Source organism: Sprattus sprattus (assembly GCF_963457725.1).
Source record: "Sprattus sprattus genome assembly, chromosome: 5".
Classification (NCBI taxonomy): Eukaryota; Metazoa; Chordata; class Actinopteri; order Clupeiformes; family Clupeidae; genus Sprattus; species Sprattus sprattus.
The window spans coordinates 844-27,500 of record NC_137924.1 but is presented as its reverse complement, the minus strand read 5'-3'; the positions used below and the strand labels follow the sequence as shown (position 1 = coordinate 27,500).

At 39.2% G+C, this 26,657-nt stretch overlaps 3 protein-coding genes across 3 annotated transcripts in view; all 3 read left to right on the top strand.

Annotated features, from left to right (window-relative positions):
• Positions 1 to 388, top strand: part of LOC308365240 (transmembrane protein 50B-like) — a 5,113-nt gene extending 4,725 nt beyond the window's left edge. Inside the window, exon 7 of the mRNA XM_080838616.1 lies at positions 1 to 388. This exon is cut by the window's left edge and continues 93 nt beyond it. The gene's annotated coding sequence lies outside the window, so the exon portion shown is untranslated.
• Positions 389 to 14,179: 13,791 nt separating this feature from the next.
• LOC308365532 (uncharacterized protein) lies at positions 14,180 to 21,651 on the top strand (the record flags this gene model as incomplete). The annotated part of the gene is made up of 6 exons (XM_080838999.1): positions 14,180 to 14,303; positions 15,633 to 15,717; positions 16,211 to 16,304; positions 19,650 to 19,737; positions 20,711 to 21,507; positions 21,639 to 21,651. Exons 1-6 carry the CDS (start codon positions 14,256 to 14,258, stop codon positions 21,649 to 21,651), a joined length of 1,125 nt encoding a protein of 374 aa, XP_080695125.1. The 5' UTR covers positions 14,180 to 14,255.
• Positions 21,652 to 21,664: 13 nt separating this feature from the next.
• Positions 21,665 to 25,431, top strand: LOC308365531 (centrosomal P4.1-associated protein-like; the record flags this gene model as incomplete). Its single annotated transcript, XM_080838998.1, has 3 exons — positions 21,665 to 22,037; positions 22,945 to 23,068; positions 25,266 to 25,431. Coding segments are annotated over 3 exons (663 nt in total), but the record flags the coding sequence as incomplete, so codon positions are not given.
• Between the last annotated feature and the right edge of the window lie 1,226 nt (positions 25,432 to 26,657).

Sequence of the window (26,657 nt, the reverse complement as noted above, 5' to 3'; positions counted from 1 at the left end):
ACACACACACACACACACACAAATACTCACACACAGTATACACACGCATAAGCACAGAATCTTCCAGTGTTCAGCCTGTTTGTGAGTCAATTTGGATGTTTTTAAATCTGATAACAAAACAAAAGTGTTATTAAGATTATTTTTAATTATGTTAAATAATGTCATTATTTTTATCATTTCTATCTGTAGTTACAGAACTTTGTAGCAGAAATGCAGAAACTAGCACGTTGCCATGAAAATGCCCCTGGTGTGTGCTATGAATACGCATGCATGGAGTTAGGATTGATTTATTATAATTTGTCTTTTTTATAATGTCTTTAATCTGTGGGGAACCAACTGGCAAGAAGTGTTTCTATGTGCATATTACTATAAAGGACAATTCACACACGCGCACACACACATTTGGGATTATTAAAAATAGTTCAGAGAATATTGTGTTTGTCTTTTTTTGTGTAATCACGATAGCTGAGAGTGCTGCTGCTCAACCCAGCTCAATACCAAAGACTAATAGACTACATTAATATCAGACATGTCTAGTGATATCAGAGACTAATAGACTACATTAATATCAGACATGTCTAGTGATATCAGAGACTAATAGACTACATTAATATCAGACATGTCTAGTGATATCAGAGAGAGACTAATAGACTACATTAATATCAGACATGTCTAGTGATATCAGAGAGAGACTAATAGACTACATTAATATCAGACATGTCTAGTGATATCAGAGACTAATAGACTACATTAATATCAGACATGTCTAGTGATATCAGAGACTAATAGACTACATTAATATCAGACATGTCTAGTGATATCAGAGACTAATAGACTACATTAATATCAGACATGTCTAGTGATATCAGAGACTAATAGACTACATTAATATCAGACATGTCTAGTGATATCAGAGACTAATAGACTACATTAATATCAGACATGTCTAGTGATATCAGAGAGAGACTAATAGACTACATTAATATCAGACATGTCTAGTGATATCAGAGACTAATAGACTACATTAATATCAGACATGTCTAGTGATATCAGAGAGAGACTAATAGACTACATTAATATCAGACATGTCTAGTGATATCAGAGAGAGACTAATAGACTACATTAATATCAGACATGTCTAGTGATATCAGAGACTAATAGACTACATTAATATCAGACATGTCTAGTGATATCAGAGACTAATAGACTACATTAATATCAGACATGTCTAGTGATATCAGAGACTAATAGACTACATTAATATCAGACATGTCTAGTGATATCAGAGAGAGACTAATAGACTACATTAATATCAGACATGTCTAGTGATATCAGAGACTAATAGACTACATTAATATCAGACATGTCTAGTGATATCAGAGAGAGACTAATAGACTACATTAATATCAGACATGTCTAGTGATATCAGAGAGAGACTAATAGACTACATTAATATCAGACATGTCTAGTGATATCAGAGAGAGACTAATAGACTACATTAATATCAGACATGTCTAGTGATATCAGAGACTAATAGACTACATTAATATCAGACATGTCTAGTGATATCAGAGACTAATAGACTACATTAATATCAGACATGTCTAGTGATATCAGAGACTAATAGACTACATTAATATCAGACATGTCTAGTGATATCAGAGAGAGACTAATAGACTACATTAATATCAGACATGTCTAGTGATATCAGAGAGAGACTAATAGACTACATTAATATCAGACATGTCTAGTGATATCAGAGACTAATAGACTACATTAATATCAGACATGTCTAGTGATATCAGAGACTAATAGACTACATTAATATCAGACATGTCTAGTGATATCAGAGAGAGACTAATAGACTACATTAATATCAGACATGTCTAGTGATATCAGAGAGAGACTAATAGACTACATTAATATCAGACATGTCTAGTGATATCAGAGACTAATAGACTACATTAATATCAGACATGTCTAGTGATATCAGAGACTAATAGACTACATTAATATCAGACATGTCTAGTGATATCAGAGAGAGACTAATAGACTACATTAATATCAGACATGTCTAGTGATATCAGAGAGAGACTAATAGACTACATTAATATCAGACATGTCTAGTGATATCAGAGACTAATAGACTACATTAATATCAGACATGTCTAGTGATATCAGAGACTAATAGACTACATTAATATCAGACATGTCTAGTGATATCAGAGACTAATAGACTACATTAATATCAGACATGTCTAGTGATATCAGAGACTAATAGACTACATTAATATCAGACATGTCTAGTGATATCAGAGAGAGACTAATAGACTACATTAATATCAGACATGTCTAGTGATATCAGAGAGAGACTAATAGACTACATTAATATCAGACATGTCTAGTGATATCAGAGAGAGACTAATAGACTACATTAATATCAGACATGTCTAGTGATATCAGAGACTAATAGACTACATTAATATCAGACATGTCTAGTGATATCAGAGACTAATAGACTACATTAATATCAGACATGTCTAGTGATATCAGAGAGAGACTAATAGACTACATTAATATCAGACATGTCTAGTGATATCAGAGACTAATAGACTACATTAATATCAGACATGTCTAGTGATATCAGAGACTAATAGACTACATTAATATCAGACATGTCTAGTGATATCAGAGACTAATAGACTACATTAATATCAGACATGTCTAGTGATATCAGAGAGAGACTAATAGACTACATTAATATCAGACATGTCTAGTGATATCAGAGACTAATAGACTACATTAATATCAGACATGTCTAGTGATATCAGAGACTAATAGACTACATTAATATCAGACATGTCTAGTGATATCAGAGACTAATAGACTACATTAATATCAGACATGTCTAGTGATATCAGAGAGAGACTAATAGACTACATTAATATCAGACATGTCTAGTGATATCAGAGACTAATAGACTACATTAATATCAGACATGTCTAGTGATATCAGAGACTAATAGACTACATTAATATCAGACATGTCTAGTGATATCAGAGAGAGACTAATAGACTACATTAATATCAGACATGTCTAGTGATATCAGAGACTAATAGACTACATTAATATCAGACATGTCTAGTGATATCAGAGAGAGACTAATAGACTACATTAATATCAGACATGTCTAGTGATATCAGAGACTAATAGACTACATTAATATCAGACATGTCTAGTGATATCAGAGACTAATAGACTACATTAATATCAGACATGTCTAGTGATATCAGAGAGAGACTAATAGACTACATTAATATCAGACATGTCTAGTGATATCAGAGAGAGACTAATAGACTACATTAATATCAGACATGTCTAGTGATATCAGAGACTAATAGACTACATTAATATCAGACATGTCTAGTGATATCAGAGACTAATAGACTACATTAATATCAGACATGTCTAGTGATATCAGAGAGAGACTAATAGACTACATTAATATCAGACATGTCTAGTGATATCAGAGAGAGACTAATAGACTACATTAATATCAGACATGTCTAGTGATATCAGAGACTAATAGACTACATTAATATCAGACATGTCTAGTGATATCAGAGACTAATAGACTACATTAATATCAGACATGTCTAGTGATATCAGAGACTAATAGACTACATTAATATCAGACATGTCTAGTGATATCAGAGAGAGACTAATAGACTACATTAATATCAGACATGTCTAGTGATATCAGAGACTAATAGACTACATTAATATCAGACATGTCTAGTGATATCAGAGACTAATAGACTACATTAATATCAGACATGTCTAGTGATATCAGAGACTAATAGACTACATTAATATCAGACATGTCTAGTGATATCAGAGAGAGACTAATAGACTACATTAATATCAGACATGTCTAGTGATATCAGAGACTAATAGACTACATTAATATCAGACATGTCTAGTGATATCAGAGAGAGACTAATAGACTACATTAATATCAGACATGTCTAGTGATATCAGAGAGAGACTAATAGACTACATTAATATCAGACATGTCTAGTGATATCAGAGACTAATAGACTACATTAATATCAGACATGTCTAGTGATATCAGAGAGAGACTAATAGACTACATTAATATCAGACATGTCTAGTGATATCAGAGACTAATAGACTACATTAATATCAGACATGTCTAGTGATATCAGAGACTAATAGACTACATTAATATCAGACATGTCTAGTGATATCAGAGACTAATAGACTACATTAATATCAGACATGTCTAGTGATATCAGAGAGAGACTAATAGACTACATTAATATCAGACATGTCTAGTGATATCAGAGACTAATAGACTACATTAATATCAGACATGTCTAGTGATATCAGAGACTAATAGACTACATTAATATCAGACATGTCTAGTGATATCAGAGAGAGACTAATAGACTACATTAATATCAGACATGTCTAGTGATATCAGAGAGAGACTAATAGACTACATTAATATCAGACATGTCTAGTGATATCAGAGAGAGACTAATAGACTACATTAATATCAGACATGTCTAGTGATATCAGAGAGAGACTAATAGACTACATTAATATCAGACATGTCTAGTGATATCAGAGAGAGACTAATAGACTACATTAATATCAGACATGTCTAGTGATATCAGAGAGAGACTAATAGACTACATTAATATCAGACATGTCTAGTGATATCAGAGACTAATAGACTACATTAATATCAGACATGTCTAGTGATATCAGAGACTAATAGACTACATTAATATCAGACATGTCTAGTGATATCAGAGACTAATAGACTACATTAATATCAGACATGTCTAGTGATATCAGAGAGAGACTAATAGACTACATTAATATCAGACATGTCTAGTGATATCAGAGAGAGACTAATAGACTACATTAATATCAGACATGTCTAGTGATATCAGAGACTAATAGACTACATTAATATCAGACATGTCTAGTGATATCAGAGAGAGACTAATAGACTACATTAATATCAGACATGTCTAGTGATATCAGAGAGAGACTAATAGACTACATTAATATCAGACGTGTCTAGTGATATCAGAGAGAGACTAATAGACTACATTAATATCAGACATGTCTAGTGATATCAGAGAGAGACTAATAGACTACATTAATATCAGACATGTCTAGTGATATCAGAGACTAATAGACTACATTAATATCAGACATGTCTAGTGATATCAGAGACTAATAGACTACATTAATATCAGACATGTCTAGTGATATCAGAGACTAATAGACTACATTAATATCAGACATGTCTAGTGATATCAGAGAGAGACTAATAGACTACATTAATATCAGACATGTCTAGTGATATCAGAGACTAATAGACTACATTAATATCAGACATGTCTAGTGATATCAGAGAGAGACTAATAGACTACATTAATATCAGACATGTCTAGTGATATCAGAGAGAGACTAATAGACTACATTAATATCAGACATGTCTAGTGATATCAGAGAGAGACTAATAGACTACATTAATATCAGACATGTCTAGTGATATCAGAGACTAATAGACTACATTAATATCAGACATGTCTAGTGATATCAGAGAGAGACTAATAGACTACATTAATATCAGACATGTCTAGTGATATCAGAGAGAGACTAATAGACTACATTAATATCAGACATGTCTAGTGATATCAGAGAGAGACTAATAGACTACATTAATATCAGACATGTCTAGTGATATCAGAGAGAGACTAATAGACTACATTAATATCAGACATGTCTAGTGATATCAGAGAGAGACTAATAGACTACATTAATATCAGACATGTCTAGTGATATCAGAGACTAATAGACTACATTAATATCAGACATGTCTAGTGATATCAGAGAGAGACTAATAGACTACATTAATATCAGACATGTCTAGTGATATCAGAGAGAGACTAATAGACTACATTAATATCAGACATGTCTAGTGATATCAGAGAGAGACTAATAGACTACATTAATATCAGACATGTCTAGTGATATCAGAGACTAATAGACTACATTAATATCAGACATGTCTAGTGATATCAGAGACTAATAGACTACATTAATATCAGACATGTCTAGTGATATCAGAGAGAGACTAATAGACTACATTAATATCAGACATGTCTAGTGATATCAGAGACTAATAGACTACATTAATATCAGACATGTCTAGTGATATCAGAGAGAGACTAATAGACTACATTAATATCAGACATGTCTAGTGATATCAGAGAGAGACTAATAGACTACATTAATATCATGTCTAGTGATATCAGAGACTAATAGACTACATTAATATCAGACATGTCTAGTGATATCAGAGACTAATAGACTACATTAATATCAGACATGTCTAGTGATATCAGAGAGAGACTAATAGACTACATTAATATCAGACATGTCTAGTGATATCAGAGACTAATAGACTACATTAATATCAGACATGTCTAGTGATATCAGAGACTAATAGACTACATTAATATCAGACATGTCTAGTGATATCAGAGACTAATAGACTACATTAATATCAGACATGTCTAGTGATATCAGAGACTAATAGACTACATTAATATCAGACATGTCTAGTGATATCAGAGAGAGACTAATAGACTACATTAATATCAGACATGTCTAGTGATATCAGAGAGAGACTAATAGACTACATTAATATCAGACATGTCTAGTGATATCAGAGAGAGACTAATAGACTACATTAATATCAGACATGTCTAGTGATATCAGAGAGAGACTAATAGACTACATTAATATCAGACATGTCTAGTGATATCAGAGAGAGACTAATAGACTACATTAATATCAGACATGTCTAGTGATATCAGAGAGAGACTAATAGACTACATTAATATCAGACATGTCTAGTGATATCAGAGACTAATAGACTACATTAATATCAGACATGTCTAGTGATATCAGAGACTAATAGACTACATTAACATCAGACATGTCTAGTGATATCAGAGAGAGACTAATAGACTACATTAATATCAGACATGTCTAGTGATATCAGAGACTAATAGACTACATTAATATCAGACATGTCTAGTGATATCAGAGAGAGACTAATAGACTACATTAATATCAGACATGTCTAGTGATATCAGAGACTAATAGACTACATTAATATCAGACATGTCTAGTGATATCAGAGACTAATAGACTACATTAATATCAGACATGTCTAGTGATATCAGAGAGAGACTAATAGACTACATTAATATCAGACATGTCTAGTGATATCAGAGACTAATAGACTACATTAATATCAGACATGTCTAGTGATATCAGAGACTAATAGACTACATTAATATCAGACATGTCTAGTGATATCAGAGACTAATAGTCTACATTAATATCAGACATGTCTAGTGATATCAGAGAGAGACTAATAGACTACATTAATATCAGACATGTCTAGTGATATCAGAGAGAGACTAATAGACTACATTAATATCAGACATGTCTAGTGATATCAGAGAGAGACTAATAGACTACATTAATATCAGACATGTCTAGTGATATCAGAGACTAATAGACTACATTAATATCAGACATGTCTAGTGATATCAGAGAGAGACTAATAGACTACATTAATATCAGACATGTCTAGTGATATCAGAGAGAGACTAATAGACTACATTAATATCAGACATGTCTAGTGATATCAGAGACTAATAGACTACATTAATATCAGACATGTCTAGTGATATCAGAGACTAATAGACTACATTAATATCAGACATGTCTAGTGATATCAGAGACTAATAGACTACATTAATATCAGACATGTCTAGTGATATCAGAGAGAGACTAATAGACTACATTAATATCAGACATGTCTAGTGATATCAGAGAGAGACTAATAGACTACATTAATATCAGACATGTCTAGTGATATCAGAGAGAGACTAATAGACTACATTAATATCAGACATGTCTAGTGATATCAGAGAGAGACTAATAGACTACATTAATATCAGACATGTCTAGTGATATCAGAGACTAATAGACTACATTAATATCAGACATGTCTAGTGATATCAGAGACTAATAGACTACATTAATATCAGACATGTCTAGTGATATCAGAGAGAGACTAATAGACTACATTAATATCAGACATGTCTAGTGATATCAGAGACTAATAGACTACATTAATATCAGACATGTCTAGTGATATCAGAGACTAATAGACTACATTAATATCAGACATGTCTAGTGATATCAGAGAGAGACTAATAGACTACATTAATATCAGACATGTCTAGTGATATCAGAGAGAGACTAATAGACTACATTAATATCAGACATGTCTAGTGATATCAGAGAGAGACTAATAGACTACATTAATATCAGACATGTCAAGTGATATCAGAGACTAATAGACTACATTAATATCAGACATGTCTAGTGATATCAGAGACTAATAGACTACATTAATATCAGACATGTCTAGTGATATCAGAGACTAATAGACTACATTAATATCAGACATGTCTAGTGATATCAGAGACTAATAGACTACATTAATATCAGACATGTCTAGTGATATCAGAGAGAGACTAATAGACTACATTAATATCAGACATGTCTAGTGATATCAGAGACTAATAGACTACATTAATATCAGACATGTCTAGTGATATCAGAGACTAATAGACTACATTAATATCAGACATGTCTAGTGATATCAGAGACTAATAGACTACATTAATATCAGACATGTCTAGTGATATCAGAGACTAATAGACTACATTAATATCAGACATGTCTAGTGATATCAGAGAGAGACTAATAGACTACATTAATATCAGACATGTCTAGTGATATCAGAGACTAATAGACTACATTAATATCAGACATGTCTAGTGATATCAGAGACTAATAGACTACATTAATATCAGACATGTCTAGTGATATCAGAGAGAGACTAATAGACTACATTAATATCAGACATGTCTAGTGATATCAGAGACTAATAGACTACATTAATATCAGACATGTCTAGTGATATCAGAGACTAATAGACTACATTAATATCAGACATGTCTAGTGATATCAGAGAGAGACTAATAGACTACATTAATATCAGACATGTCTAGTGATATCAGAGAGAGACTAATAGACTACATTAATATCAGACATGTCTAGTGATATCAGAGAGAGACTAATAGACTACATTAATATCAGACATGTCTAGTGATATCAGAGACTAATAGACTACATTAATATCAGACATGTCTAGTGATATCAGAGACTAATAGACTACATTAATATCAGACATGTCTAGTGATATCAGAGACTAATAGACTACATTAATATCAGACATGTCTAGTGATATCAGAGAGAGACTAATAGACTACATTAATATCAGACATGTCTAGTGATATCAGAGACTAATAGACTACATTAATATCAGACATGTCTAGTGATATCAGAGAGAGACTAATAGACTACATTAATATCAGACATGTCTAGTGATATCAGAGACTAATAGACTACATTAATATCAGACATGTCTAGTGATATCAGAGACTAATAGACTACATTAATATCAGACATGTCTAGTGATATCAGAGACTAATAGACTACATTAATATCAGACATGTCTAGTGATATCAGAGAGAGACTAATAGACTACATTAATATCAGACATGTCTAGTGATATCAGAGAGAGACTAATAGACTACATTAATATCAGACATGTCTAGTGATATCAGAGACTAATAGACTACATTAATATCAGACATGTCTAGTGATATCAGAGACTAATAGACTACATTAATATCAGACATGTCTAGTGATATCAGAGAGAGACTAATAGACTACATTAACTACAGACATGTCTAGTGATATCAGAGACTAATAGACTACATTAATATCAGACATGTCTAGTGATATCAGAGACTAATAGACTACATTAATATCAGACATGTCTAGTGATATCAGAGAGAGACTAATAGACTACATTAATATCAGACATGTCTAGTGATATCAGAGACTAATAGACTACATTAATATCAGACATGTCTAGTGATATCAGAGACTAATAGACTACATTAATATCAGACATGTCTAGTGATATCAGAGACTAATAGACTACATTAATATCAGACATGTCTAGTGATATCAGAGAGAGACTAATAGACTACATTAATATCAGACATGTCTAGTGATATCAGAGACTAATAGACTACATTAATATCAGACATGTCTAGTGATATCAGAGACTAATAGACTACATTAATATCAGACATGTCTAGTGATATCAGAGACTAATAGACTACATTAATATCAGACATGTCTAGTGATATCAGAGACTAATAGACTACATTAATATCAGACATGTCTAGTGATATCAGAGAGAGACTAATAGACTACATTAATATCAGACATGTCTAGTGATATCAGAGACTAATAGACTACATTAATATCAGACATGTCTAGTGATATCAGAGAGAGACTAATAGACTACATTAATATCAGACATGTCTAGTGATATCAGAGAGAGACTAATAGACTACATTAATATCAGACATGTCTAGTGATATCAGAGACTAATAGACTACATTAATATCAGACATGTCTAGTGATATCAGAGAGCAACTAATAAATCTATTCTACATCAATATCAGTTCTTGCTAAGGCTGCAGCTGGACGAATCCACTGACATCACTAGACAGGCTCAATTTTTCACCTACGTCAGGTATGTGCGGGGAAAGGAGATTGAGGAGGACATTCTGTTTTGCCGGCCTCTTCAGACCCGTACAACTTGGGAGGATATCTCTAATGTCTTTGACTCGCTCATCCAAGACAGTGGTTTGGGCTGGGGAAAGTGTGTTGGCCTCTGCACAGATGGAGTGCGGTCAAAGACAGGGCGTGAGCGTGGCCTCGTAGCTCGCCTCCAGCAAATGGCTCCACTTGTGCAATTGACACACTGCATGGTCCATCGCGAGGTACTTGGGTAGCAGTGAGGGGGAGGCGTTCCCAACGCTTTCCCGTTTCTTGTTTATTATAAACGTAGAAATGTGTGCTGTGTGTTTAATAAATAAGACTTTGTCGGTGAAGTGGGTTTCACGGCCATGGTAAGTGTATTCCCCGCCATCCACACCTTTCCCTATTTGAGTAATCAAACCTGTAGATATACCCAATTCCTAGTGTCATGCCACACCCAGTGCAATACTCCCCCAAGTGGCTAAAATAAGTAATACTAAAATAAACCTAAATAAAAAGTGGATAGAAATGGCTTCTACAATTATGATGACAATAATAATAATAATAATAATAATGATCGATTATCATTAATTATAATACAAATAAAATATTGATGGTGATAATAATGATGATTATAATAATAAGAAAGCATGCAGGCTTGCATAGCTGCAAATAATAATAGCCTACTAATAGGCCTACTGCTACTGATAATAATAATAATAATAATAATAATAATAATAATAATAATAATAATAATAATAATAATAATAAAAATAACAATAATAAATAGTAGTGATAGTAATAATTGTCTGTATGGGCCTAACAATAACAATAGCCTAACCTTAACCAAAGTATGACCATAGGCCTATCAATAACAATATGCTATGTAGCTATGTATCTATCTATCTATCTATCTATCTCTGTATCTATCTATCTTGTATCTATATATCTATGGTGGTGTAGTTGAGGGCGGTTGCAGCATAGATATCTTAGATAAAGGCTAGATGGATTATGGCGGACTCTTGAATGTCCGCACAGGAGGCCATTTTGAGGACAGTATGCTTCCGGTAGGGATCAGTGGTACGTTAGGTAACGTCAGTGATCTTCACAATCGTTTACACTCTTCTCTCGCGGACATTTTGACGGATTTACATATGACTTGATTTACAATCGTCATTACCTTGGTAATAATTCTGGATGCTTGAAATGTGCAGCTTAATTGTGTATCACGGCTATTGTGTATCAGTCATTTTACATCAATTGGCGAGTAATTGTTCTTTCTTTTCAATATAACTTAAGTTGCACATAATAAAACTGAAGTTGCACATGATTTCCAATCGGGTTGGTTTGTTAAACATCTTACATTATGATTTCGACAGGAAATTGCTGACTTTATTGCCAATGAAGATGCCAGAATTTTGTGCAACCTGCTCTATTGAACACTCCCTTGAAACGAGACCTGTCAGAGACCTGTCAATGTTATTTTCATATGAAAACCCATGTTTATAATCCTTCATAAGTATGTAATGCCATAAGAAATATCTTACGTTTATAACAAACCAACCCGTTTGAAAATCGGTTGGAAATTGAGCAAGTTCTGGTTATTTAAAAAGTCCACTACCAACACAATGTTAAGGGGGAGTGAGCTATACTGTCCTCAAAATGGCCGAAATGTGCGGACATTCGACTCCGTCGGCCAGAAACGCAGGCAGGATATCTAGCCTTTATTATAGATATCTATGGGTTGCAGTACACCTAACCAGCTTTCGGGCCCAGCTTGCAAAAGTTTGAGAACCCCTGACAGTGAAACACGGAAAGAGCAGTAAAGACTTCAATTCCCAGCAGGGCTTGTCTACGTTCGTGACGCAACGACGTACGGCTCTCGCGGGCTTGCCTGTGCAGTGGCGGTTCGTTTGGAAAGTCGACCAATTCCCCTGCTATTACCTTGTATGTAACGTTGCACTACCAAGGTAAGTGGTTAGACATAATCTAGAAACATTTTGATTTCATTGTGATTATGTTGATTGCGAACCTGAGTTATGTCTTTCCAGTTTTGGAAAATGGTCGAAGTTTGTGGCAGCGTCAAGTTGACGCCGTCAACCTAAAGACCGCTGCCTAAAGGCAGTCAAGCTGCAACGACAAAGCAACTGTGCTATCTAGCGGCTTTTGGCGAAGTGGGCTAACGTTTATAAACTATTATAACAACTGTCAGTGATTTCAATTGGACGCTTGTTTCAAACAGTCTGATTTCAGGATGTCAACTTAAGCCCTAACAAGTCTGACTAATAACGTCGGACTCTTAAATCAACGTCACTCTTCGCAACAGAGGACTGTCAACGAGTGTATTTTGTCAGCTAACTTAACGTTAATGTGTCCTAGCTAATGTTATCTCGATACGCTGTAAGTTAACGCTATGTAAAACAGATAGTATGCACTATGCAGCACAGTATGTTACACGCCGTATAATTGGGTAATATTTGTTGCCCTATAGTTTTGCATGTGTGTATTAATGGCAGGTAGTAGAAAGAGGTGTCGTTGACGTAAAGAAAAGTATCTAATGTAACGTTAGCAGACGGTAAACTGGGTGTTCGCTTAAAAGGACAGTAAAGACTGGCTAGTAATGACCATCTAATCGATCGCGGTTGTGAAAACCATCACTAAAAACTACTGGTAAAGATCGATCAGCGATGAGAGTAGCTGTTCTAAAGCCTTAACACAAGTGATCCAACTTGTCCTAGCTCTGAATACTCACACACTCACAGGGAACCACTGGAGCTGTTTAGTTTGCTCTTAACACTGGCTGGGAGTATGTTATACTAGGTTATGTTATGGTAGGTTGTTGTGCGGTGCCTTGTTCTAAGAATTTCAGTGCCCAGTCTGACCCTGTGACATTCTGTGCATCTGACAATAAAAGACTTGTGACTTGTGAGGCTGGGAGGGATGTTGAGGTCGAGCCGAACCCTAGGGCAGAGCAACACAGGTGTGTGATGTCACATGTGAACCCTAACCTTAGTAACCCTAGCAACACATGTTTGTGATGGCACATTTGAACCCTAACCTTAGTAATCCTGGTAACCCTAACAACACACGTCGGTTTGATGCCACATGTGAACAGGAACCCTAGCAACACATGTTTGTGATGTCACATTTGAACCCTAACCTTAGCGACCCTAGCAACACGAGTTTGTGATGTCACATATGCAATTATTAACCTTCTTCCAGATCCTGTGATGACGTCATCTCCAGTGCAGCTGCACCCAGGTCCAAGTCCCTTCTCTGATTGGACAGGATGTAGTTTAGCCACGCCTCGCAGTAGTGTCAGCTCCGCCCCTCGGCAGCTAGACTCCTCCTTCTGCTCGGAGTTCAGCCCCCTGCCCCCCTCCCCGCCTCGCACACACACACACACACACACACACACACCACCCAGCCTGGAGGAGATGCTGAAACACACACAGGACCTGCCTCTGCCCCTCAAACTACAGCAGGTAAACACACACTCACACACACACACACTCACACACACACACACACACACACAGACACACACACACACACACACAGACACACACACACACACACACACACAGACACACACTCACACTAACACACACACACACACACACACACACACACACACACACACACACACACACACACACAGACACACACTCACACTAACACACACACACACACACACAGACACACACTCACACTAACACACACACACACACAGACACACACTCACACTAACACACACACACACACACACACACACACACACACACACACACACACACACACAGACACACACACACACACTAACACACACCACCAAGCCTTTTATCCAAAGCAGCATACATTTGAGAAACAGCGTCAAGCCTCAGTTAGTTAGTAAATGTTTGAAGTATGCTAATGCAACAAAGAATGCTAACCAAAGTGCTCATTCTAGGTTTAGGGTTAGGGTTAGGGTTAGGGTTACTAACCCTGTTTGAAGTATGCTAATGCAACAAAGAATGCTAACCAAAGTGCTCATTCTAGGTTTAGGTGTGTTAGAGATGATGGAGATAGATGTACGCATGTGTGTGTATGTATGGGTGTGTTTGTGTTTGTGTGTATATGGGTGTTTGTGTGTGTGTATTTGTTTGTGTCTGTCTGTATGCAAGTGTGTGTGAAAGTATGCGTGTGTGTATATGTTTGCGCGTGTGTGTATGCACACGTGTGTGTGTGTGTGTGTGTGTGTGTGTGTGTGTGTGTGTGTGTGTGTGTGTGTGTTTGTGTTTGTTTGTTTGTATGCATGTGTGTATGTGTTTGTATGAATGCATGTGTGTGTGTATGTATGCACCAGTGTGTGTGTACTGTAACAATCTGATTCTGATTCTGGGGGGCAGGTTCCCCCCAGACCTCAAGTGCTCAGGTGGGCTATCTCCTGGGCCTTTCTGTGTGGAGTTTGCATGTCCTCTGCGTGTTATCAAATCAAATCAAACTTTATTTGTACGGCGCATTTCATACCAGGAGGCAGGAGGTAACACAAGGCGCCTCACAGTAGGATAAAAAGGGGGGGGTTACAAACACTTGTAAAAACATTTTTCAGAGATTAAAAAACAGGAAACAGGTAAACAAGGGGTTTCCTCCCCTGAGAACCCCAACACGTGTGTGTTGCTGTGTGTTGTTGTGCGACTGAAGCCTTGTTTGTTTGTGTGTGTGTACTGTAACTCCTCCTGTGTGTGTGTGTGTGTGTGTGTGTGTGTGTGTGTGTGTGTGTGTGTGTGTGTGTGTACTGTAACCCCTCCTGTGTGTGTGTGTGTGTAACCCAGCTCAGGCAGTGGCAGCAGCACATGCAGGAGCAGCTCAAGGCCCATCAGAGGGACCAGCAAAGACTTCTGGGAATGGAGCTGCCAGGTTAGTTAAACAGACACACACAGACACACACACACACAGACACACACATACACACACACCTATAACCTATACACACACACCTTATTTCCTTCTTGATATTTATATTTTGAAATGATATAGACTGACTATAATGCAGACTGGGGAAGTTTCATGATACATGTTGATCTTCATGTTGATGTTGATAATAATATCAGCCTCTCTTCTTGACACACACACACACAAACATGCGCGCGCGCGCACACACACACACACACACACACACACACACACACACACACACACACACACACACACACACACACACACACACACACACACACACACACACACACACACACACACACACAGCTCCTCCTCTTGACACACACACACACAGCTCCACAGGGTGCTAATGTGGTATATAGGGTGGGTGGTTACACCTAGCAGTGCAGCGTGTCCTGTGGGATTGTGGGATATGGAGTTCTTTTGACTGAATCTTGGTTGTGCTTCACAGAGGCAGAAGGATCAATGATTGACTCTTTGCCCACAACTCCCCAGCATGACACACACTGCACAGATGGAATGACACCGGACAGATTTAATGACAGGTACGTGATTATCAACTCTGATGATGTAATCACACACACACACACACACACACCACAGGACAGGGCAGGTACGTGATTATCAACACTGATGATGTAATCACACACACACACACACACACACACACACACACACAGGACAGGGCAGGTACGTGATTATCAACACTGATGATGTAATCACACACACACACACACACACACCACAGGACAGGGCAGGTACGTGATTATCAACACTGATGATGTAATCACACACACACACACACACACACACACACAGGACAGGGCAGGTACGTGATTATCAACACTGATGATGTAATCACACACACACACACACACACACCACAGGACAGGGCAGGTACGTGATTATCAACACTGATGATGTAATCACACACACACACACACACACAGGACAGGGCAGGTATGTGATTATCAACACTGATGATGTAATCACACACACACACACACACACACACAGGACAGGGCAGGTACGTGATTATCAACACTGATGATGTAATCACACACACACACACACACACACACACACACACACACACACAGGACAGGGCAGGGCAGGTATGTGATTATCAACACTGATGATGTAATCACACACACACACACAGGACAGGGCAGGTACGCGATTATCAACACTGATGATGTAATGTTGCTGTGTGCCATAACTGTTCGTCGGAGGTACAACGAGGAGGAAACAAGGCAAAGAGCTTCAACACCACTAACCTTAAAAGCCTCCTCAAATCTCGTCATAGCCAAGACGTGTTCAAACAATATGAAGCCGCTACCATGACCAAGAAAACTAAACCTGCAGGAAGGAGGTAGAATACCAGGCTACAGTCACTTCAATACCAGAGGCATTTGAGAAAGGACTGTATTTGTTGGTTTTAGTCTGTTAGAACACCCACGAGTACCAAAGCAGTCTTCTTTATCTACCTTAAATGTGCATTCATCAATTTTCATTACATGACGATGCGTGTGTTTGTACATATGTGTGTGGTCTGCAATGAGAATAGGGACTAATCAGCACTGCACTGAATTACATTAACATGAGTTATTGCTACATGATAACAATTACACAACTAATATTAATAGATACGCATCATAGTGGACATTGCACTAGACAACATGGACCTCATTCATATCTCATCCAGTCGAAATCTTAACAGGATGAACCCATCCTTATTACATCGAGTCAACATAAGAACAGAACGGAACTAAATCTCCGTTAAGCATGCTAATCGCTACTAATAGCAACATGCACTCACATGCAGCCCAAATACACAATCTTTCACAGTAGTATCTTCATGAAAACCCTTACTTTCATAAGGTTTGCACACAATGCCATACATGTCAAACAATGATGCATACAATGCCATACATGTCAAACAATTATGATTTAAACACTCGAAACGTATGAGGCACACAGTAAGGTCAACTACTTTTCCACTGAATTGGCGACAAACTAAACTTGTCACTATCATTCCGAAAACACGCAGCGTTGCTAGGCAACGTCACTACCGGCAGAGTCTTTCATCCTGCAGCCGCCATGATTGTTTTTAACTGGAGCCTTTACACGAGCCGACCAATGACTGAAGCCGACCAATGACTGAAGCCGACCAATGACTGAAGCCGACCAATGACTGAAGCCGACCAATGACTGGAGCCGACCAATGACTCAAGCCAAACACGGCTGACGTCATGCACTCAGCAATTACGTAGTGATATTGAAGAAGAGCATTTGTTATAATCAGGCATGCAAACTTGTCGCTTTTTGGCGAAATTCGCCGTTTTCCCACCGAAATATGCCATTTACGTGAATCGTGTAGATCCGAGGAGTTTTTTTTTTGTACCGGCATCCATAACTGACCGTTTATGTGCCCTGAAAATATGCGTGTGTACGTTCGTCGCAGAACACAATCCAGGCAAGCTCGCCCAACCCCTGGTGAATTTATGCCAAAAAATAGCTGAAGACAAAATTGCTTTGACTAAACTGTCAATATCCAATCAGCATGCCAGCTATTTTAACACACACGGCATAACACCAGAGTTTAAAAGACGTATTTCGGAAAAGCTAAAGTTTTCCTTAAATGTCGACGAAGGCACCAACAAGAACCTGGACATTGTCCTCGTTCGTTTTTTTGTTGAAGATTACAACGCAGTAAAAACGCAACACTTGCCAGGCAGAAACATGAATATAGCCAATGCATCAGCAATTAGGCTACTGTATGCTAGAATAAAAGATGTATATTTTATTATACGATTATTTCTTCTGAACAAAGTAATTATGGAAATGTTGCAATATAAAACTACATTCTACAGCTCACTGTTGCTCTTTAACGGTTTAAAGTGAATCACTGTCCTTTTTCATATATCCTCAATGAAATGGTTGCAAATCAAATCTTCTTTCACTGACTGAATTTCACATACCATTATAACATGTCACCTTGTGATTGTAGGTCATCTTGAAATCTTCCAAGGACAAAGCTTAGCAGCAAAACTTGATATCAAAAGAAATCGTAAATGCGACATGTGTTAGTACCATATTGTAGTGAGGTGGAGTATTGCTGACCCTCTTGGGATTGCAGTTTCAAAAGTCCCACCATAATCTGCCATCATTCTTTTCTAAATGTTTTTTTGTTTGATTGTTTGTTTTTGACCCTGTAAATGTGTCCTCGCCACAGGACGACCCCCCCTCGCACTCACCCACATAGAAAAAAAAGTTCAGGCTCAGGATTTTTTTGGCTTTAACCCCTGCGTGAAGAAGCGGCAATTTAAAAAGCGGCAATTTTTCCTCTCACGCAACCTTCTCACCTTTTTCACCCCTGACCAGTTTGCATGCCTGTATAATGAATTGAAAAAAAAAAGTAAATCTAAAAAACTTTTTTACTCTTTATTTTTAAAGAAAAAAATATTGGTTATCGTATCGTATCGGCCACAATAAACCAATAATTATCGGTTATCGTTATCGCCCTAAAATTCCATATCGGTGCGTCTCTAACTGTAACTCCTCAACTATTAGCCTCAGTTTATTCATTGATGTTGCGCACGCACGCACGCATGCATGCACGCACACACACACACACACACACTAACACACTATTAACCTCGGTTTATACATTGATGTTGCGAGAGCTTTCTGCAGCCGCGAGGGTAATATTCGGGTGCATCCTATGCACAGGAATGCATTTTTTCGCCTGGTAGTAAGTAATATGCATATTAACTGTAACAGACTAACCTGTTGTGTGTGTGTGCGTGCGTGCGTGTGTGTGTGTGTGTGTGTGCGCGTGTGCGCGCGTGCGTGCGTGTGTGCGTGTGTGTGTGTGGGTGTGTGTGCAGGCCAATCAGGCCTGGTCTAGGAGTGAGCGCTTACACATTTGAGGAACTTCTGGAGGAACAACTGAAACTGGAGGAGCAGAAGGGAAAGGTCAGTTTACACACAAACACACACACACACACACACACACACACACACACACACACACACACACACACACACACACACACACACACACACACACACACACACACACACACACACACACACACACACACACATACACACACACACACAAATACAAATACATACACACACACTCACACACTTATACACAAATTGATAGGTGAAAATTCACCCTAGTTTCCTCAGGACTCCGGAGCTGAATATAAGTATTAGACAAACAACAACAACAACAATTGCAATCGGGCTCCCCTCTAAGCACAAGGCTGAAAGTGAAGCCATGATAATTCCATCGCACAAGGTTTATATAGTCAGAAGTTTAGCTTTCAGCAGGGATAACCATGTGGTGGATTTCTCACGTCCGAGGCACCCTGTCTTGCAAGGATGGCAGTTTTGCACAATGTCGGAAGAAGCTTATCACCTCTGGTCTAAACATGCTCTTGGACATGTGCAGACTAAGTGGCAACTAATATTCTAGTTACACACACACACACACACACACACACACACACACACACACACACACACACACACACACACACACAGAAACACCATGTTCCTGCTTACATAAGCACATGATTCATAATTAATAATACAAGGCACTTGATTAGTATATTCTTTAGTCATTAACAGTGTTAACAGTTTCCATCTGTAAGTGTGTGTGTGTGTGTGTGTGATGGTACATGTGTGTGTGTATGTGATGGTCCGTGTGTTTGTGTGTGTGTGTGTGTATGTGTGTATGTGATGGTCCGTGTGTTTGTGTGTGTGTGTGTGTGTGTGTGTGTGTGTGTGTGTGTGTGTGTGTGTGTGTGTGTGTGTGTGTGTGTGTGTGTGTGTGTGTGTGTGTGTGTGTGTGTGTGTGTGTGTGTGTGTGTGTGTGTGTGTGTGTGCGTGTGTGTGTGTGTGTGTGTGTGTGTGCGTGTGTGTGTTTCCTCTCCAGACTCCTGTGGTTGAGCAGAAGGCGGGACCCAAGCGCTCGTTCCTGCGGAAGGGTGAAGGCCTGATCAGATTCAACCCCTCCTCTTCAAAACCCACCGCTCAGAACCACACAGCTCAGAACCACACGGAACCACAAGCCAAGTACCACACCGCACAGAACCGCACAGAACCGCACACCAAGAACCGCACAAGGCTAGGAACCAAGCCGAGAGATCTACGGCAGAACCACACACACATCAACCCTACAGAACCCAAGGCTGGAGTGCCAACCCGTCCCAACCAGAACAGCACAGAACCACTCATTGGGCCCAAACCCAGCAGGACTGCAGCCAGTCGGGTCCAGCGCAAGACCGCTACCCTGGGGTCACACACACACTCTGCAGCCGCACACACACGCGCTCCAACCGCACACACACACTCTGCTGCAGCACACACACACTCTGCAGCCGCACACACACACTCTACAGCCGCACACACACCAACACCAGCTCCCTGCAGGGATCCTGTCGCTATGGAGACGTCGAATGAGGTGTGGCAGCAGGAGCGACTGAGGGCACCCGTTGCTATGGAGACGTCGTTTGAAGTGTGGCAGCAGGAGCGACTGAGGGCACCCGTTGCTATGGAGACGTCGTTTGAGGTGTGGCAGCGGGAGCGACTGAGGGCACCCGTTGCTATGGAGACGTCATTTGAGGTGTGGCAGCATGAGCGTCGTCGTGAGCGGAGGGAGCTGGGGGAGTTTGAGCTGCTGGAGGCGGCGGCTGAGGAGGAGTCGTTCAGCTCCTGCTCCTCCTCCTTCCTGCACACACACACACACACACACACGCGCCGCCTCTCCTCCACACCCATCAAAACACACACTGATGCAGCCACCACCGGCTCACACACACACACCAGCGAGCAGCCCCTCTGTCTATCTGATGATGATGAAGACGACGGCACTGATGAAGATGACGAGATGACTCAGGTTTCTCCCAGCAGCCACTGCCTGCCTGTTGCCCCGCCCCCGTATGACAGCTGCCCCTATCAGGAACCAGAGGAGGCGGGACAGGGGGAGGAGTCTGCAGGTTTGAGTGACATGGGGGAGGTGGAGTTTGACGATGATGACACCTGGGCAGAAACTTCCCAGCATTCATTGCAGCCAGAGAGGACTCTGAAGAGGAAGGTTGCCATGGCGAAAGGGGTGGAGTCATTTCAGGCTGACGAGGATGGAGAGGCTCCGCCCACTTCCCAGCTGATAGCTAAACTGTTCCCTGCTCTGCAGCCAAAGCCACGCCCTACACCTGTCACTCAAACCAGCCCGCAGCCAATCAGCAGTCAGGAAAGTGAAGGTGAGGGGCATTGACAGTTTACCTCCTGACTGTAAAGGGTATATGTTAGTGCTGTCAGTTTAACACGTTATTAACGGCGTTAACGCAAACCCATATTAACGCAGTCAATTTTATCGCGCGATTAACGCATTGTTATTTATTCTATTTATTTTTTTAGATTAAAGTTCTTTTTGGCCTCGCAAAATGTGTAGAAGGCTAATGTTACGGTTTGAGTGAATGGTGAGCGCGATACGGCGAAATGGATGATAAAAAGCTTCTAAATAGAAAGTTTACCTTTTAAAAGTTGTGTTGTGCAAAAGAAGCGAGCTTCACTGTTGTCTGAAAATGTCAACAGGCAGCTGGCTGAAAGCACAGAAGTAGTAGGCTTACCTTTTATTGGTAACTGTTAACTGTTACAGTTCATTGTTTTTGAAATAAGAGGCCTGACTTCTTCTATGTTCACAGCAAACTTGAAAAAAAGAAAATATTAAGCCATGGTTTAACTGCACTATAGGCTGAGTCCTTGTTTATCTGAAATGTGCACTTCATAATTTAATTTTGTACCGCCCTGTTTGGCAATGTTGTTTTTTAATAAAATAAAACATTGCATAAAGCAAGCCAATCCACTTTTCCATGATAAGAGCATTAAAATAAAATAAAAATTATGGAAAAAAATTATTGAAGGGACATTAAGAATAGATAAAAAATTGCGATTAATCGCGATTCATTTTGAGTTAACTATGACAAAAAAAGCGATTAATCGCGATTAAATATTTGAATCGTTTGACAGCACTAGTATATGTACATGTGGACATGTATGAGTGTGTTTGTGTGTGTGTTTGTAATGCATGTGTATTCGTTATAATGTGCGTGTGTGTGTGTGTGTGCGGCATGTGTGTATTCGTTATAATGTGTGTGTGTGTGGCAGGTGTGTGTGAGGTGATGCGTGAGAGACTGGTGCAGTTAGAGCTGGAGATCGAGCGCTTCAGGATGGAGAGAGCAGACCTCGCACGCCTGAGGACCAGCCTTCACTCTCAGCAGGAGGAGTTAAGGTACACACACACACACACACACTCTTACACACACTTACTCACACACACGCACTCACTCACGCAGAGGGATGGGAATTGATAAGATTTTAACGATTCAGATTCCATAACGATTCTTGCTTATCGATTTGATTCCTTATCGATTCTCTTATACCGTAAATCCTCAAATTGTGGCTGGGGCTTGTATTTACTTAGGCTGCACAGCGCACCGGCCTTTATTTGGGGAAGGCTTTTATTAGGGGCAGGCCTTTATTTCTTACTTATCTTCTGTTATAGAATTGTATTATTTAAATAATGAGCATAATTGCAGTAGGCTAATATAATTCATTGCAAATGCGTTCAACACTTCCTGCACATCGCGTAGCGCTTTATGTGCGGTGTCAACGTAAAAATAAACATCCACTGTCAGTCAAGGAGGAAAAGATTTCCAAAGCCTAGATTTTAATCATTTTTCTAGACACTCTATTATGCTTATCGCGGACTGAAAAAATGTATTCAACGAGCTGGTTTGATATCCAGCCTAACTTTCTTTCTACTTCCACCTGCTAGTAGCCTATCGCATTCGTCTCGGGTCAATGTCAAACTTCTTTGCTGCTTTTTCTCCCTAATGTTCTTCAGCAATCAGCATACACCATCTCTTTGAATTTAATATCAATGTTACGTAAGTCTACTAGCTACTGCTTTATGATCCCTTTTGGAAAAAGTAACCTAGCCAACTAATACGTTACAGATAAACAACAGTAGGCTATTGGCTACGATACGTGCATTTAGGCTAAACAATAACAAATTCGCCTAGTAGTCCTACGTGGGGAAATTTCTTTTTTAATTGCAAACAGCCCATGAAATTAGCCAACAATATTATATAATATAATATTAAACATGAGGAGAACATGTATTTGTGAAATGCATTTAATTAAATTGTGATGTCTACTTTGGGCCGACGGACTGTAGGCTACAGTAAAATGGCTACTCTATTTTACCCCCGGCTTGTATTCGGTGCCTGGCCTTTATTTGTCGGTATGGACCACGACCCCGGCTACTATCTGAAGCCCGGCTTCTAATTGAATCCCAGCCTTTATTTGAGGATTTACGGTAGATTCTTTTTGGGCAAGGAATACATTTCCTTTTAAATAATATTCTCAGAATAAACGATGCATATATACAGTATGTATGTACACATTTACATGTTTTAAATAACCAAAAACAAACCTAAGAATAGGTCAACCAACTATCCAAGTGGGGTCCAGAGACCCATAGCCTAGGGATAATTTTCCTTCATGGGGTGCCAGGGGTCCCAACAAAGAAAAAAAGTATTAGTTTTGACTATAATTCCAACCATAAGGAACAGAATGTATGACTGATTTGGTAATGGGTTTCTTACAATTTTTGTAATAAAACATCTTAACTCTAAAATCTCATCAGATAGGGGAGCCTGGGAAATAATCTTATCAAAAAGGGATTCTTCCCTGGTCTAATTTGTGGCAGTAAAGGGGTCCTTGATATACCAGAGTTTGAGAACCGCTGTGCTAAAAAATATTTGAAAATATAATAACAGTGTTGTTTTTTTTTTTTAAGCATATTCACCTTGAACTAACAATAAAACTGACATAAACAAATAGTGAAAGCTGGTTTACACAATGAAACAAATGGCACTAGGACAATAGACTGCTAGAGTTTACCTTTGATATTAACAGATGAAGAGCTAACATTAGCCACGCTGCTGTTGCTTGGTGGAGGTTCATTAACGCTATCGCCACCCCGTAGCGATCAGAAACGCAACATTTCTGAAAGTTGTTGCATGCAGTATGGGCAAATGTTTCGGTGTAATGGTAGTTGTCCCCCCCTTTTACGAAAGAGACGTTTTGCAAGTGGCCCTGTGGTCATCTTGTTGTGTGAATTTTAACCACACTTTTGAGCGCCTCTGCCTATACGCCATGTTGGCTGCAGACTAAAACAAATCAAAGCTGCGTGCATGTGACGGTGCACGTGATGTGTAAACAGCACTTACATCGATACAGGAATAAAAAATAAATAAATACAATTAAAAAAGTTAAGTTTCTGTAGCGGAATCGGGAAGGACTTTGGCGCACGATTCCAAGGAATTGGTCTGGATTCCCATCCCTACTCACACGTACACGCTGGATGATTTACTGCTGATGATGTAGACCAGCCTCATCTCTGATGCAACTTCCTGTTTCAGGAAAGAGAAGGCGGAGTTTGAGGCGTGGCGCTCCCAGACGGAGGCTGAGTGGGCGGAGTCTAAGCAGGCTGAGATGAAGAAACTACAGCGGGACAGGAAGCTGTTTGAGAAACACTCAGCCTCCGCTCGGAACACACACACCTCAGCACTAAGAGACGAGCAACAGGTAAAACACACACACACACACACACACACACACACACACACACACACACACACACACACACACACACACACACACACACACACACACACACACACACATACACACACACACACCTCAGCCCTAAGAGACGAGCAGCAGGTAATACACACACATACACACATACACACACACACACACACACACACACACACACACACACACATACACACACACACACACACACACCTCAGCACTAAGAGACGAGCAACAGGTAAAACACACACATACACACACACATACACACACACACACACACACACACACACACACACCTCAGCACTAAGAGACGAGCAGCAGGTAATACACACACACACACAAACACACACACACACACACACACCTCAGCACTAAGAGACGAGCAACAGGTAATACACACACATACACACACACACACACACACACACACACACACACACACCTCAGCACTAAGAGACGAGCAGCAGGTAATACACACACACACACACACACACACACACACACACACCTCAGCACTAAGAGACGAGCAACAGGTAATACACACACACACACACACACACACACACACACACACACACACACACTCACACACCTCAGCACTAAGAGACGAGCAGCAGGTAATGCACACACACACACACACACACACACACACACACACACACACACACACACACACACACACACTCACACACCTCAGCACTAAGAGACGAGCAGCAGGTAATACACACACATACACACACACACACACACACACACACACACACACCTCAGCACTAAGAGACGAGCAACAGGTAATACACACACATACACACACACACACACACACACACACACACACACACACACACACCTCAGCACTAAGAGACGAGCAGCAGGTAATACACACACACACACACACACACACACACACACACACACCTCAGCACTAAGAGACGAGCAACAGGTAATACACACACACACACACACACACACACACACACACTCACACACCTCAGCACTAAGAGACGAGCAACAGGTAATACACACACACACACACACACACTCACACACCTCAGCACTAAGAGACGAGCAGCAGGTAATACACACACATACACACACACACACACACACACACACACACACACACACACACACACACACACACACACTCACACACACTCACACACCTCAGCACTAAGAGACGAGCAGCAGGTAATACACACACATACACA